Consider the following 16,723-nt stretch of genomic DNA (forward strand, 5'->3'; position numbering starts at 1 on the left):
CTCTTTTTTCCCCCATGAAACTCAAAAAAGAGCAAGTTTTCTGTTGCACTTGCATCTTCTCTCTCTCCCCTCTCCTTTATATTGAAGCTCTCTCTCGCATCTCTCCGCAACACGCCCTCCCCTCTCTCGCTCTCTTTCTCTCTCTCTCTGTGGAATCTGTCCAGAGAAGATCAGCATATAAGCTAAGAAGGAGAGAGAGGAAAGAAATGGCAATTGTAGATTTCATGCCGTTCTTGGCCATGGTCATCATTCAAGTGGGCTATGCAGGGATGAACATAACATCAAAGCTGGCCATGGATAGCGGGATGAACCCTTTTGTGCTTGTCACATATCGCCAGATCTTTGCCACCCTCGCCACCGTCCCTTTTGCTCTGATCTTGGAGAGGTATCTAAAACAACTTCATCGAGAGAACTCTATTTTTTGTCTTCCATGCACATCTTTTGTGATAAAGAGGATCACTAAATATTCGGCTTGTGTGGAAAATAATGTTCTACTTAATCTCTTTATGCATGCAATCATGTGCTGTTAGCTAGGTCGACAATGACGATGGTTGAGTTAACTTTCGTGATAATGAGTGTTCATTTGGTCATGCATGTGTTCTATTTTGGGTCACCAAGATTAACGTAAGCGTCACACAATCTCTAGGGAGAGAGCTTCTAACTTCTACTTGAATTGATCGATGTATACAGATTTTGTTTTCTCTATTAACCCCCAGAAAATAAGAAAGGTTGATGGTGCTTTTGTATTTGACCAAGTGTTTAGATCGATGTTGGAGAATATCAGCGAAACAGAAGATCTCTCTTTCCACTTCTTTTAAGCTGATGATGGTGTGGTGGTTTGCAAGACAAAGAAAAATAATTAGTGGATGACAAATAACAATACGGTAGCGATGAAGGAGTAGAAAGAAAATTTAGGTTAATTTAAATGGATCTGAATATACATTTAAGTGCAATTCTCGGTTTTTCCTCTCACTGGATTGGTGTGATCTGCAGAGCTTGACTGATGAGGCAAGCTCATTAAGGAGGAGTCGACGAGCTCTTAATTACTGACCCGTTGAAACGGCTTGATTAGGTGGACCTGCATGGCTGCCACGTCACCTCCCACTTTACGAGGAAACTTTTGTCTCGTCCACACTTGCATGATGCACGATAGGACAAAATCAATTGAGATGCGAAAAATGGTGCAAAAATTGTGTGCTGTTGTCGACAGAAGTTCTCTCACAAAACAATGATTGATTTCGAAGATTTGAAAAGATGATACCCGGTTGGAATTACTGTACGTTTCCTAAATTCGAAAAACCAAATATATCAATTGGAACCATTCCCGTTCGTGAAGATTTTGTTACCTTTTACCAAGAGGAATCTTCTTGAAAATTGAAAGATGAGTGCAAGTTTTGCATGTCCAAGAGCTTCATTCGAATTTAATTCTCTAACATTATTTAAAAAAAAAAAAAAATGAAGAGTAATCACGGCTTGGCAAATTGAATGAAAAAATTCAAGAATTTTCACGTTCTTCACGGTCCATTGCAGGAAGACGAGACCCAAAATCACAATGCCAATTCTGCTCCAGATCTTTATATGTTCTCTCACTGGGTAAGTAAGCCACCTCTTGAATTTCGATTTTGCATTTATACTTACCTGGAGTTATGTGGTAGCTACATTATTACACTAGGACATCCTCTCTGCCAATATTTATCATCATGATACGAATGCATAAAAATCATAGTTTATGAGCTGGGGTTCCGCCAAAAATGTGCAGGGCCTTCATGAATCAAGTTTTCTTTTTCATCGGGTTGAACAATTCCTCGCCCACCATCGCGTGCGCGCTGACCAATATCCTCCCGGCCATGACGTTCTTGTTTGCACTGATCTTCAGGTGTATCTAATAGCGCTACTCCATTCCATACATTCTTGTTTGTTTACTTCAACAACAATAGTCATTTTGTTCCTTAACTTTTGTTTGAATGCCGCATTTATAACTACTAGTTGATATGCAATCGCCCCTTACAACCTGTTCACATTTTTTTGTGAATTGTCTTGGATAGACAAGAATCACTAGGAATCAAGTCAAGGGCGGGGCAGGCAAAAGTGATTGGGACACTTGTTTGCGTGGGCGGGGCGATGCTCCTCTCATTTTACCATGGACGCAACATCGGAGTTGGTAACTCGGCCATCCATTGGAAATTTGCAGAGAAAATGACAGACGAACACCCTACCAACAAAAGCAACTTCTTGGGACCTTTTTTTATCTTTGCTAGTACTGCTGCCTGGGCACTATGGTTCATCATCCAAGTGAGTAAAACATTCATTTCGCTTCTATCTGAGATTTATATTTTGCAATTGCTCCTTTCATTGATTTATATAAAGAACTAATTCAAGTCCAAATTTGCTGAAACAAGTGTTGCACGCTTATCAGAAATCAGCTCGTGTATTGAGCAGTCATTGAAGAGAGTTTCAGAGTTTACTTTCCTGATGCTTGTTTCGTGTGCATTCAGGCGAAACTGAGTACGAAGTTCCCAGCTCCTTACACTACCACAACATTGATGTGTCTCATGGCCAGCATCGAGTGTGTGGTCGTTGGTGTAGCTGTCGAACATCATGTTGCTGCATGGTCGATAAAATCTGGAATCCGGCTTATCTCAGTAGTTTATGCGGTACGGTGTCGTGGACATTGAACAAACTTAAGCAAAAAATGGAGGGATCTCATTTAGCTTTTGTACAAAAATGATTTATTAGCAAATTTTGTGGACAGAAGTAAAGCTAATTGTAATTTAAATGCAGGGTTTCGTATGTTCGGCTCTGGCATTCTGCGTTATGACCTGGTGCATCGAAAGAAAGGGTCCTCTCTACACCTCGGTCTTCAGCCCTTTGATGCTTGTCATCACAGCTGTCCTAAGTTGGGCACTTCTTCGTGAGAAATTGTTTGTCGGAACGTATGTATTCAACGATGTCACTATACAATATCCTACGATTTTAGAGCTGTCTACAAATTGCAAGAAAGCATTCACTTAGATTACCTTGTTTCTTTCGATTTCAGATTGGTGGGGTCTATATTGATCATTGCGGGACTCTACTCTGTCCTATGGGGAAAGGATAAGGAGGCAAAACAAGCAAACATCACCGAGGAGATGGAAGCAGCAGTGAAGAATAGAGAGAAAGAAGACTTAGAGTTGCAGTTTCAGGCACATGGAAATGGCGGCAAAGATCAACATGATCCCAATTAAGTATTTTGGATAGGAGAAGACGGTTTAAACTGACTTCTTGATTGGGTATAAACAAGTTTTGATGCTGTTTCGCTAGTTCTCAGGCATCTGATCATGTTTATGTACCTTCTGCGTCTTTTAGGTTTCAGGTCTCTCTCAAGCTTAGCTTTGATGCAAACACAAGGAGCTTCATCTATGTATCATGCATTAATAAATAGCACTCTATTAAATTATGGAAGAATCAACTGTAGTTGCTGCAATGTGCTCTTCACTTCTAAAACCAAGCATCTCCTTTCTGATTCATGATCAATGATGATCACTCACTGCAGTGTCTTACAGATCAGGCAGATCCAAATTCATTTGGCATGTAGTGCTGCTCAGGCTTGCATTCGACTGAACAGAAGACAAGACACTTCACAAAGCAGAGCAATGAAAAATCTTCCCAAATGCAGAATCCAACTTCCCTTTAGTTTTCAGCAACAGACGAGATGATACAATTCATTCCCCAGGTGCCAAATTAGGACTGGTTGAATAGAAAAAGGTTCGATACAACTTGCAAAGCACATCATATGAGAAAATATAGTTAAAAAATGAAAAGAATATGTGACCGTAATAGTCAAATGAAAGAGCAAAATGTGTTAAATACTTTTTGAGTCAATATCTGGTAGCTCCAATCCATTCCTAACTTCTTTTACTAGTTTCATGAAAAGCCACAATTCAATCATATTTGGATAACATGTGGGGTGGGACCAAATTGCATAACTAGGAGCAGAACAAAACATGACAGCTAAGCGAACAACCTTGGACTTCAAACACGAATTTTCTTGGGTGCAATCTTGGCTGAGCCTTTTCATTCTTTAGCATTTGTAAGTCCCTCTCCCTAATCCCGACGGATAGGCCTCAAATACTATTGTATGCTCATCGGTTTAGAGTCTACTCAATCCTAAAGGACTTGTGCTTTGACCGCTTCATGCATGCTCCACTTGGCTCGAGGGGTTCATCTTCAGCTGATAATGTGTTGAATGTTGAACAGGTTTCCAACTAATGAACTTTCTCTTTGCAAAACTCAGCAAAAGAGTACCACTCTAGCAAATGGTTTTTGCATATATTGTTTTCTAGTTCGATTCAAAGCTGCAAAATTGCAACATTCAAATTTTCTTCTTCTCTGCTGACTTTGCCTGATGATAAACTTTTAGTCGACAATCATAAAATCAAGGAGGGTTGGAAAAAAGGATAGTGTGGAGCAGAAAGAAAGAGAAATCTGTCTAGCTCTAAAGAAGAAGACTCTTTTCTGTATGTCCCCCGGCCGAGACTCTTTCTAGGTTGTAGGAGGCAGCAAGGCGTTTCACCAGGCCACTCTGGTTTCCACTCGAGCACACTCTTCACTTTCTCAACTGATGAAAAGAAATGCTGCATGCATTTTGAAATGCCCGTAGTTTTGTATCCTGAAGGACTTCTAGAGGAAATGAGGAAATATACTATCTATTGCAACCCAAAAAGTAGATCTAATGGGAATTTCGTATGCTCTATGAGTCTATGACATCTGCAGATGTGATGTATGAATCACCAAATTCGTCTGGAAATTTCCAAGTGGTTCTTTTAAGAGGTTTACCTTCAGATCATTCTGCATGAAATGGGTCATTTTTCTATACAACATTAGGAGGGACGTCATGTCTTTGGCTGCAAATGCACTACAGGTGCTATTGTCCATAAACCAGATATTTGTTCGCTTGTGATGCTGGTCATAAATCACTATGTATAGATACTCAAGGAAAGTATTAATCCCATTTTTTGCATCAAGCAAAATAGAAAAGCTTATAGTTTTCTCTCATGTTTTCCTGCTCAAAAATGGGAATGCCTTCTTTCTCTGAATCAAACTCGGGATAATGAGCAGTAGATGTACCTGAGAATAAGGAAAAACTTCAGATGTCCTCAAGTTAAGTTCGTTATTTGAGGGTAGAGAGAAGGGGGGGGGGGGGGGGGGAGGAGGAGAGAGAGAGAAGCCTTGTGTATTTTGTGGAGGACAGCAGACCCCAAGTATGCTAATATTAAAGTCTATGTTAATCTCGGGGAAGAAGTGGATGCGGTCATAAATAGGTATGTTGCTGGAAACCTTTTAATGAGGTTATTAAGGATTTACATCTCTTTCCTTAAAGCTGACTTTACCACTCTCTTTCGCTTTTCTTCTTGCTCTGATGATTTGACAGTGCATTTTCTGGGATAGCTGCAAATTTCATGTCTTCGCCCAGTTGACACTAACAAATACTCTCTTATACGTTGCCTCCAGTTAGTTCATTTGTTTGATGGGAGTTTCATAGTTAATTTAGCAAATCCCTGTATGAAGTCAGATTTCATCCATGAGTAAGTTATCGAACATGGGAATCTCATCACATTCTTTCTTTTGTCCCTCCTGACGGACAACTTTGCCTCATGAATTACAGGTGTGAAAAAATGGGTTTGATTCCAGAAGTGTCATCAATTTCGTTTGATTTTTGCGGAGTGCTAGCTTGTACATATTAGCTTTTAAATTAACAACGGTCAAACCAGGAAGTGGGTCTTTTCAATAGATTGACTTCAGAAAGAAGGCAGTGGTTTAGGATGGAGACTGGGGAAAATATTTTAAGCTCTGTCCGTTGATTGTTCATGCCTCTGGTTAGTTTAGTTACTTTGCTTATACAGACTTAAATAGCTGAAGAGCATTCCTTTATTATACTGAAAGTCACAGCTGACTTCGGACGCTGTGACATGCTGTTAAAGCCTGTTAGTTGGAGTATGGAATGATCCAGGAAAGACAATCGACTCAATCAGTATGCAATTTCAATTGCTTCCTGCATTTCATCAGCCGATATTGTGGGACACTGAACATTCCTTTGAAATAAGGTACTTGCTGGTGTAATTTCATAGTACTCGTTTGTTTGATTGTTTGTAATGCTCTTGGCCAATCGGACGGATTCTTATATATAAAGCCCCATCATTGACAGGAACGTCAGTACTTTATAACCGTCCTTACACAGGTTTTTGAGCTCCAGATTGAGCAGCGAGTTAGCAAGTGAGGGTATGATGTGCTACAATTTGCTATGGGGGTCTATCTATGGAGGCAGTCCTACACAAAGAAATTGAGGGACTGTGGAGGAACATCTTTTTGTTGTTCTTCAATGATCCTGAAAAGAGTTTTCCTTAAAACATTCTGGGAGAGGCTGTTGCTGAGAAATGATGCAGTTCTTGATTCTGCAGAGCAGTTTAGGTTCAGGAAAGTCTTTTTCCTTTCAGTATGTAATTTCACATGATCATTACATAGCAGATTCGTTTTGTCAAAGTCCCCTCTGAATATGGTCTGTTTCTTTGCAAGCTTTTGGTACTCAAGTGTATCAAATAAACAGAGCAAAACTGAGTATCAAAGGCGAACTTCAGGGCAAAACATTTGCAATACTACTGCAAGTTGACTCAAGAAATTGGGGTTCAAAATGAGACTGCAGATACAAAATTGTTTTGCGAAGGAGAAAACAGAGCCTCAACCCATAAAAAACCTGGATGTTACATCTCAACAATTGATTCAACTGAGTTAAATTAACTGGTCACCATGTTTACTCTGAAAGAGTCCATGACCTGGCGAATTTCATTCTCTTCTTCCAAGAAGACGTTTTCTGGTGTTTGTATTCTCAATTCATACAGCCTACTGTTTTCGACTCCAAGAACTGAAAGGTACCTTCGATCCCATTCCAAACGAACCACTCGATCTTGAGGCATAACCGCCAATTCATTATTGTTGGCATATGACTTTATGTTCACCTGAAACGAAAGGTGAGTCCTTCAACTACTTACATTGAAACCAGAAACCAGTGCTCAGAGAGGGACAGAAAACTGTGCATGGCGGATGTATTCCTTTTCTGAAATAAAGGGAATTGAATAACAGCTAAATAGACTTACCTCTACTTGATAGTACATTTTACCATCATCCGCAATTCTTGAAGAAGTGGAAACGACATTGGACTCACGCCTGACTCCGAGTCTGGTTGACATGAATTCTGTCAAGTACTGCTTGAGTACTTTCTTTCCAGCTTCTTCTGGCGGACCCAAGTCTTCAACACTCTTGTAGCTGGATGATGAAGGAGATGAAAACTCCACCGAGAGATTTTCATCTAGAACATAAGGGTCTCTGAAGAATATGTCAGCCCCAGCACCTCGGACTTGAACCCAATTCTGAGGATACTTGAAAGAGTAACCATCAAAGGTATCAATGTACTCTCTGAATGCGACAGACGGCTGTGCTAATGCAATGTTGCCCAAACCAACTCGTAAGAAGATACAACTTGATAAGATCAAGGCCATCACACTCCTCCTTGGAACTGCAAAAGCTTTAGTCTGACTATAAATTAGAAGATTTTCAAATCAAAGAAAATGCTTCAAGTTTTAGTCAACTTGCAAGTAGGATGTATGGCATCAGACAATTGTGAATAAAAACTTGTAAGTCATAAACAACATCAAAGCTTTCTGCATCAAGATTAGATTGAACAAATTTAAAGTCCTTTCTGCCTTTTTTCAAATGCAGGATCTGCCCCAGAGTTAACCATCAGATGAGAAAACGCTCAGCACAAATCATCCTGTCAAAGAATTTCGTCGAACAACTTACGTGTGAAATTAGCTACGTCCAATGCAGTTACCTTAGAAGAAAAATCAGCGTGAACTTGGTCCAACTCACCTGGCAATTGTTGAATGATGGGTGCTTCTACCCTGGTAAACAAAGTTATCTGCCAAAATAGCAAGGAAGGCATGATTGCACTGTATTGGTGATCGAAGATGGTGAGGCACCATGGAAGATTGACATCAGGAAATGAGGGAAAGATATGAACATGGGGTGTAAGTTCCCAATACCTGATGACCAATTTTGGTGAGTAGTCTCGACAAAAACACCCTGATGAAACGGGTGCCTCCCATTATTAGGATCTTCTCGGTGCTCGATGCAGTGACACACAGTGCTCCTTTCGGCTGCCACACCTTCCTCTTATACTATAAACAACCTAAAATCAGCTATTTATACGGCTGATAAAACATATCATTCATTTCTCATACAGAGTTCTTTTGAACAACTGATAAACGTCTGAGCCTTAGTTTCAACTTCAACCAAGCGTACAGGGCTATATGACTCTGTTCTTGCAGAGTTTGTCCCTTTCTTTGCATAGGAAAGTATCATGAATTATGGGAAAGGAAACAATCCCGGCAGGTTAATCTACACTCTAATCCGTATAGATACAGTAAAATGGCATGCCATCTTCTGGTCGGTAACAGAATATACGCTAGTTATTCATTAGTGAATACAATCCTAAAACTATGATCAAAGTTAATAAGAGCAAACACCCAGTAAAGAAAAATGCCAACTTTTTAAGAATTCTTGATCAAACTACACAGAGAGAGAGAGAGGACCTGAATGCAAGCATGGAGTCTGGTGCCACTGAAGTCGGAGAAAGAAGAGGAGAGGAGAGAGAGGGAAGAAGGTGGGTAGTGTTGATGCTGCACCGCCGCCAACTTTGCCATGACTCGCCCTCACTCTGCCCCTTCCCTCCGCTTCTGCTTGCAATGGCTCTCTCTGGTTTCAGTCCAGTTGGGATAAGACAGCGACCCACCCCAGCCTCACATTCTTCTTCTTCCACTTTCGTCTTTGTTTTTTATGTTTCTTTATTAATGTTTGTGTCTTACCAAACTAAATTCTAAAATGATAACCCTGTAAAGACCATGATTAGTTTGAATGGAGAAGAATGTTATAGTTGACCTCAATTAATTACATGACAACATGTCAAAGGTGAGTATTGCAATTCAAATACAATCTTATAATGTTACTAATTTATAAATTTACCGTGATTATTGTTTCTTATCATTTCGTGATGTCAAAAATTTGATAATTGACAGGTTTAACTTGTGTATAGCAATTATATCTCAATGCAGTGGTTGAATTGTCCTTCTTTTTTCGTAAAATTAATTACAAGGATTTAGAGGTTATCTGCCGATACAAAATAGATCTTTCCTAATTTGAATAGCTCAATAGTCTGATTGTTTGGTAGAATTTCGTGTAATTTGAGTTTAGCTCAGACTCGTGACAATAACTACTCCTTAAAGGCATTTTCGTCCACGTTCGCTGCTTCTGGACCGGGCCCCTTCAACTGTATTTGTTCTGCCACTGTTTTGGTGGTCAAACCGATGAAAAGCGAGGTTGTGCTTAGCTATGAGCGGGTACGGCACGATCCATGAGTGCCAAGAAACTACTTATCGACCGCCCATTACCGGCCAATACCGAAGATAGTGCTGAACACACTTAGCGGGGTCCGAAACTGCATTAACCAACCAAACCCACCATTCTTGCCGGAGGACCCACTAGTTTATATCCACGGATTTGATCAAGACGCACTTCGAGAGTGGATTAGTGGATGAAGCTAGCGTCATGTTCGACGGAATGTCTCACATGGGTTTGGTTGCTTGGACGGCCATGATTGCTTGCTATACTTCATGTGGTTACCATGACGAAGCATGGCTGTGCTCTCTGAGATGGTTCGGAAAAAGAAGGAGCCAAACGAGTTTACTTTATCCAGTGTCTTGAAGGCTTAAGGTATGGAAAGTCTTTCACATGGAATGCAAGTTCACAGCTGGGCAATAAAGCTTGGTTGGGATGTTTCTATGTATGTTGAAAATGTTCTTTTCGACTTGTACGCTGCATTATCATGGACGATGCCTTCATGGTTTTTCACCATATTTATGCAAAGAATGTGTTATTTTGAACTATGTTGGTATTGGGTTTATCCACCGAGGTGACAGCTATAGTGGGCTTAATGTGCTTCGCCAAATGTTATTGGTTCATACCTGTCATGAATTCGACTACCACCTCGCATTCACTTTGCTTTAGATGAAGTTAGTTTGATAGTTTCAAGCAGAATGTGGTCATTTAGGATGCCTACTGCTCATTTTCCTATCAACTGGTCTCAACAGGAAGTAGATTTTCAAATTATCTATGCAATCTATGTGGCATCAGGAAGGAGCTGAACTGAACCCATTTAGCATCTCAATTGCAGTTTGAGCTTGCGCCTCAATTGGGTCATAGATTTTTGGCCTGCAACTCCATGCATAAATTATCAAACACAGGTTTGACTCCAACCTTCCTGTCAAAAACTCCATATTGGATACTGCAGGTGCTTTTGCTTATCTGGGACAAGTCAATGTTTCCATGAAATGCACAAAAAAGATGTAATGACGTGGAACACCTCAATAGCTGGATATGAAAGATCAGATTTTGGTGAGGTCCTTATGTAATTTAAAATGGAGTCCCCTGGGTTTCAACTAAACTGCTTCACATTTACAATTGTTACAGCAGCCTGCAGTAGTTTAGGACTTATGAAGTGTGAACAACAGATTCATGGAGTAATCATTCAGAAAGGACTTGAGGGTAGCATTGGGCTTGCTAATGCACTTATTGATATGTATGCCATGTGTGGAAGCATAAATGATTCGCACAGAATGTTCCATTCTATGTCTCACAGAAACTTGCTCTCTTGGAGTTCTATGATGGTTGGATATGTGCCTCATGGACATGGAAGAGAGGCCATTAAATCGTTCTATGACATGGGCAGATCCGGAGTAAGACTGGATAAAATTGTATTTATGGCAGTTCTGAGTGCTTGCAGCCATGCAGATCTTGTAAATGAAGGGTTGATGTACTTTGAATTAATGGGTGACTATAATGTTACCCCAAGCCAGGAGATTTATGGGTGCGTGACAGATTTGCTTGGCCGTGCGGGGAGAGTGGAGGAGGCTTACCAACTGATGGAGAGTATGCCACTTAGACCTGATGAGTCCTCCGTGGGGCTCCCTTCTTGGAGCTTGTACAGCACACGGACTTAAGAATTTGGGAAAATTGGTAGCTTGCAGGGTCCTGGACTTGAGACCAAGGTTGGCCAGGACCTACGCGACCCTATCAGATATTTATGCAGCTGAAGGTATATGGGGGGAGTTTGGAAACCAGATTTAGCCTCATTGCTGAATACAAAATGGTTTCTTGGGTACATGAAATTCTTGAATTGCTAATTTGGGACACCCAAAAAAAAAAAAAACAGGCAGGTCATGTGCTTCACTAGATAGTAAAGACTGGCCTAGCAATAGAAAGGATAAAAAGAAGATAGTGTGGACAGAAGCAAAAAGATAGAACAGCCTGAGAATCAGAGACTTGAGACTGTCCATATGTGTCCGCAACTTTTGCAAATCTGCCTAGAGCTGTCAAGGCATTTATCGATGATGCAGTTTTGAAATTCACAAACAGCCCAAGATGGTCAATATAGATACATTTGGCATTATACTCTTGACGTGATTTTGGTATATCAAAGCTTCAATTTTTGCAAGGCTTCAGGTCTATCCATATTTTATCTCCTTCAGCAAAATTCTTTAGTGAATTCATCTTGTAACCTGATAATAAATTAGTTCAAAAAGAAGCTGTGCAGTTCAAGCCCCAATGTTTTCGTTCATATGCGAGGTGAATAAGAGCGGTCTTTCAATCTTGCGCACTGTGGCACCTCATGACAAACTGTTTCTATTGGCACCTCTACTCAGCTGGTGCAATCTTTCTCAATAAGATCTTCCCTCAAGTTTACACTGTCCAGCGTCTCTGTATACTAAGTTGAAGAGTCTAGCATCAGTAGAGAAGCCAACGTCCGGTTATGGCTGTGAAAGATCCCGATATGGCCTGGAAGAACAGGATCAGGATGCAATGGACACAGTCGGCCTTATACAGGATTTCAACCGTGAACTCATCCTAGGCTCAAGCTCTTATCTTCTCTACTCTTCCCAATCGTGTCGTTACTCTGCTGAACATGTTATATATGCTTTTGGTCAGAAAAACTCCTACTAAATAAAGCCGACCCCTGCTCACGTACTGAGGGGATCGGTCTGAACGTTATGAATTGAGTTGAATGTTGAACAAGCTAGTTGAAGTTGAAACAGGATCGCGTACTATATGGGAATATTTTGCCAGATGTTTGGAATTACAAGTCAAATGTGAACTGCACGATGATTGAATTTGTGTGTTAAATTGAACATGCACACTAACTAATCTATGGACTCTCATGCTGATTGAATCACAAGACTGATTGATTTTGCATTTTGATATGGATTTGCGCGAAGATTTGAAATCACATGCTAATTGAAAATTACGATAGTTTAAACTTGTGCATTGGTTGAATTACATGGTCTTGTTAGTGTAGCTCATTCCAACCAAGGGAAGGGAAGACTTTAGGCCATAGACTCCAAGGGGGAAATTGTCCAAAAAGTTTTAAATACCGACCAATTCAGTAATATATTTTTCAATTTTGCCAATTTGATTATAACCTTTGAACAATTTTGCAATGTAATCCATCCAGTCAACTTTAACCAAAAATCACTTTCATAAGGGTCTATAATCAGTATCAACCATTTTACGTGACATAGTTGGCTTTAATATAAATTATTTTTGTAATTCCTTTTGATTATTTTTCTTTTCTTTCCTCTCCATTTTCTTTTTTCTTTCTTCATTAGATTTCCGACAAGCAAGTCATCAAAGCCTCAGCTGCAGCCGACAAAGGGTGTGGGCTACAACACCCTCACTTCACCTCGTCTTGCTTGGATTTGGCGATGGTGTTGCAACCCTTGCATGTGGCTGTCACTAGAAGAAAAACAAGGAAAGATAATAAGAAAATGAAAATGTTATCCACGTTAATGTTCATTGTGCCGTGTAGGACAGCTGACACTGATTGGACCGCAATGTCAGTAATTTCCTGCAAACATTAGCCAAATGAAGTATAATGGAAAATAATCAAAAGATTTAAAATTAAATTGATAAAATTAGAAATTTTAAAATCAAATTAATCATCATATAACAAGTTTAGTACTTTTTGGACAATTATCCTAGATTCTAGGATGGATTTCAAAAATAGTGTTCATAATGATTTTGAATTTTAGCTTTCGAAAAGGATGTAATCCCAGGGGAGGTCCAAAAGTTTGGATGGTCCCCTTGGCACTGGTTACTCTATGTACCTAAGAGGTTTCAGGCCACCCCGGAAATTCCGTGGATAAATTCTTGTGCATGTATCACGTGTTTTTTACTAAGTTTGCGAATAGAATGGGATGCTTTTGCCCATTCCATTTCTGTATAATATTTGAAAAGTCTAATTAACGTGCATGGCGTATATTATAATAGAAAGTATTACCCTCCACAGTGTACATTGTAAGGGACAAAGTCAAGTTCTCCCTCCATATTATCTCGTGAATATGCAAGTACAAGTTTTCTGTCAATATTTCACATCACACATCATACATGATAAAGTTGATTTTATGTGAAATTATGTACATTCTATAAAGCTAGGTTTATCACTTAGTACGTATTACTAAATACAGGTAATGTGCCTACATTGATGTTTTAGAAAATTTTATCTTATTTTGTTAAATATATTTTCTCATTTAATATGCAAATTATGTTACTTATTGCCGAGAGAGTTTCTCCTAAACTTTCGCTTTATATTGAAAAAAAAAGGATCTTAAATATTCATTTGAACAAGAAATGTTCCTTTCATCAAAATTCAATGCGTTTAATGTGCAAAAATCATAATAACTGTCAGAGATTTTTCTGTAAATTTTTACTTTTCCTCCGAAAAACTCTAAAAAAATCTGAAGTTCGTATTTATAAAAGAAAAGACTCCCTTCATCAAGACTTAATGCATTATACAAAAGTCAACTTTCAATATAATGTATTAGTTTGGAAGCCAAAATAAATTCAAGAATCGAGAAAACTAAGTGATTCCCTAGATAGGTGCTATTTGACTGTACTTTTTTTCTTTTTTTTACTACTTCTCCAAATAATCCCCACATATATCATCTAAACCCTCACCAGAAGATCTCCAACAAAATCAACTTCATCAACAAAATGAACGAATGGTATAATAATGCCATCCCCTTCTGATTATTATTACCCTTGTGAAAGCTTCAAAAGGAAATAAAAATTTCACACACTGCACAAAACCTTATTTCATCATATGATTATAACATCAAGAAAACCTCCTTGAATTAAAGCCAAAATGCCCACGAGAAAAACATTCTTTCTCTCTCTCTCTATCTCTGTCTCTCGTGTCAACACGGTTGCTTCCTCTTCATGGTTTGCTTGTTGTTGTGCATCCACACTTTGAACACCTGTCTCTTCACCCTTACCTCTTCACAGAACTTCACCACCTCATCTTCATCCCCCTTCTGCATCTTCCACCCCAGCTTCTCAGCGAACTCCATCATCCTTTCCTTCTGCTCCTCGCTGAATTTCGTCCTGAACCTCTTCTTTGGCGATTGCTGCATCTGCACCGCCAACAACTCTTCGTGCCGCCACCTTCCTCCGTCGCCGCGCTGGAACCCCCCGAGATCCTCGCTCGAGCTCTCCGCCTCGCCGCCCCCACCAAACGCCACCATCACTGGCTGAGCCGGCCCTGGCGAGAAGCTCTGGCGGTGGCGGCTTTGGTGGAGGAGGGTTTGCTGGTGGGGGATTGAATTGGCTGCATGTCTGATTTGACCATAACTTAGAATGTTTCCGTTTCGATGATTATACTGGAAATTGGCCATGTAGCCCAGCTCGCCACCACCATGGGCGACGATCTCCTTCCGATGGAAGTTGCGGTGGCAACTGCAGGCGGCGCATCTGAAGAACTCTGGCGTGTCCTCGTCCCCTCTCGGCATGAACTCACCACACCCGTCGACAACATGGCCACCGATGCTTATTGCGTGGTTCTTGAGGCACTCGCGGTATCGGAAATTGGCCGGCGGTGGAGGCAGCGCCTGGGTCAAAGCCGTCATATTGGGGAATTCAGCTGCAGGTGGACTTGAAGTGGGAACTGATGGTTGAAGTAGATCATCAATTCTTGGTTTTGGTTGATCTAGGGTTTGAGTTGAGATGACATGGTTTTGGCCATGGTCTATCTTCCTTTCTCCATTGGGTGGATTTGGGTGATCATACAACAAAGAATTGGGGATTCTTGCTTGATCTTCTTCGCTTCTTGGCTCCATATTGGGAACTGATTTGCTTATCTCCCAAATAGGTTTTTCCCCCTTCAATATCTGGAGATAATGAGTAACCCTAATTTTCTCAACCCTAATTTAAAACATCCCATCAAAGAGGAGGCTTAAACTAGAGGGACAATCACTAGTGAAGTTGAATTGTCAATCTGATATGGACGTTTCTTGGGTGCTAGACCCACCAACCCAAGCTGGGTCTGAATTCAACTAATCCCCCAAGACACGAGCAGGAGATTGAGCCTTTGATTAGACATGCATAATGAAACCTGATTAAAAGCAAGTGAATAATTAATCACTGTTTCTTCTTTTGGCTTCTCATATGAAGAAAAGGGCTTTCTTGCAATTGGAGCTGAACGGATCGACTCACCTGTGGATTTGAAGCGAAGGGAAGTTGCTCACCGAAGCCAACAATGATCACGTTAAGCAAAATGATTAACCGCAGATCTCTGTCCTAAAATTCTGAAAACCAGCAGGATTAAACCGGGAGAAGAGCGACTCCGTCGTGTTGCAGCCGACACACCGTGAGGCCCCAGAAACACCGTTATAAAGAGGAACGCGACATCTTTGTCCGTGGGAGGAGAACATCATCGACTTCCGGAAAAGGATGAAGAATTTCTCGTTGCAAGAATTGGGAAATGCCCGTGTCAAGTCAAACCCATCTCTTTCAAAGCCTGCAAGAAGTTTGGCCCCATCTTCTCTCTTTCTTGGGATTCTTTTTCTTCTCTGCAAACCCAAATAAAAATTGAAACCCGGGAGAAGAGAGAGAGAGAGAGAGTGGCAGCGTCTGGTTTAGGTTGAGATCTGGCTTATTTGCCAGAGTTAATCTTTGATGGAGCTGCAAATCCCCTCAAAATCCTGTGCTTAAACCGCCCTTTCCTGTGAGTTTTGGAGAGAGATGTGAAGGAAAGAGACCGGATGGGAAATACGCATGAGGGTTTATTTAAGACTTCATGTTGGTGTCCGTGAAGTCATGATTTTCCTTTTGTGTTCATGACTTATAAGGTCAGAGAGAGAGAGAGAGAGAGAGAGAGCGAAGGACAAAACTAAAGAGTAAAGAGTTGCGGGTCCCTGGACACAGTGGTCGTCCTTTATCTCTTGTCAGATTCTCTCTCTCTCTCTCTCTCTCTCTCTCTCTACGGGTGGAGCGCTGCAGTTACTGTAATGCCAATCGCCCTCCCATGCTGTTTCTCTCTGCAATATCTATGCTTTTTTACTTTCTTTTTCCATATCTAAACACTCGTATATAGAGAGTTATTCGGTCAAAAACTTCTTTTCCAGCGCTTTCGGTGATAAAAAGGAATATCATTTTGTAAGTAGTTGGCAAGAAATCTTATGTTGAGTTGAAGATAAGAAACATATTGATATCTTAGGAATCTTCTTTATGTAAATCAAATTCAAATTTAAACATAAATCTGAAACGCCATCTTTGATCATCAGTCAAGTCATATACTTACTTTTCT

General features: G+C 40.4%; 3 protein-coding genes and 1 non-coding gene across 6 annotated transcripts; 2 read left to right on the plus strand and 2 right to left on the minus strand.

Annotated features, from left to right (window-relative positions):
* The first annotated feature begins 206 nt into the window (after window positions 1–206).
* Window positions 207–3,224, plus strand: LOC104416482 (WAT1-related protein At1g09380). Its single transcript, XM_010027872.2, has 7 exons — window positions 207–385; window positions 1,531–1,593; window positions 1,760–1,876; window positions 2,046–2,292; window positions 2,496–2,654; window positions 2,782–2,933; window positions 3,038–3,224. The coding sequence occupies exons 1-7, from the start codon at window positions 207–209 to the stop codon at window positions 3,222–3,224; spliced, it is 1,104 nt and encodes a 367-aa protein (XP_010026174.2).
* A 3,373-nt stretch (window positions 3,225–6,597) lies between these two features.
* Window positions 6,598–8,825, minus strand: LOC104456878 (psbP domain-containing protein 1, chloroplastic). Of its 3 annotated transcripts, none has more exons than XM_018859938.2 (5): window positions 8,625–8,825; window positions 8,076–8,210; window positions 7,865–7,951; window positions 7,131–7,565; window positions 6,598–6,992 (listed from the first exon to the last, which is right to left on the minus strand). In XM_018859938.2, exons 1-5 carry the CDS (start codon window positions 8,733–8,735, stop codon window positions 6,771–6,773), a joined length of 990 nt encoding a protein of 329 aa, XP_018715483.2. In that variant the 5' UTR covers window positions 8,736–8,825; the 3' UTR covers window positions 6,598–6,770. The 3 variants fall into 3 exon arrangements, with proteins under 3 accessions (XP_018715483.2, XP_010070063.2, XP_010070062.2); XM_010071761.3 differs by having other exon boundaries at window positions 7,131–7,549; window positions 7,903–7,951; window positions 8,625–8,824; XM_010071760.3 differs by having other exon boundaries at window positions 7,131–7,558; window positions 7,903–7,951; window positions 8,625–8,824.
* Window positions 8,826–9,354: 529 nt separating this feature from the next.
* On the plus strand, window positions 9,355–12,223 carry LOC104416481. The gene is made up of 2 exons (XR_005545664.1): window positions 9,355–9,801; window positions 10,179–12,223. It is a non-coding gene; the product is annotated as an uncharacterized LOC104416481 (transcript).
* Window positions 12,224–14,134: 1,911 nt separating this feature from the next.
* LOC104416480 (zinc-finger homeodomain protein 6-like) lies at window positions 14,135–16,276 on the minus strand. Its single transcript, XM_018859941.2, has 2 exons — window positions 15,631–16,276; window positions 14,135–15,529 (listed from the first exon to the last, which is right to left on the minus strand). Exon 2 carries the CDS (start codon window positions 15,252–15,254, stop codon window positions 14,337–14,339), a length of 918 nt encoding a protein of 305 aa, XP_018715486.2. The 5' UTR covers window positions 15,255–15,529; window positions 15,631–16,276; the 3' UTR covers window positions 14,135–14,336.
* Window positions 16,277–16,723: the final 447 nt, after the last annotated feature.

Source organism: Eucalyptus grandis, chromosome 8 (assembly GCF_016545825.1).
Source record: "Eucalyptus grandis isolate ANBG69807.140 chromosome 8, ASM1654582v1, whole genome shotgun sequence".
Classification (NCBI taxonomy): Eukaryota; Viridiplantae; Streptophyta; class Magnoliopsida; order Myrtales; family Myrtaceae; genus Eucalyptus; species Eucalyptus grandis.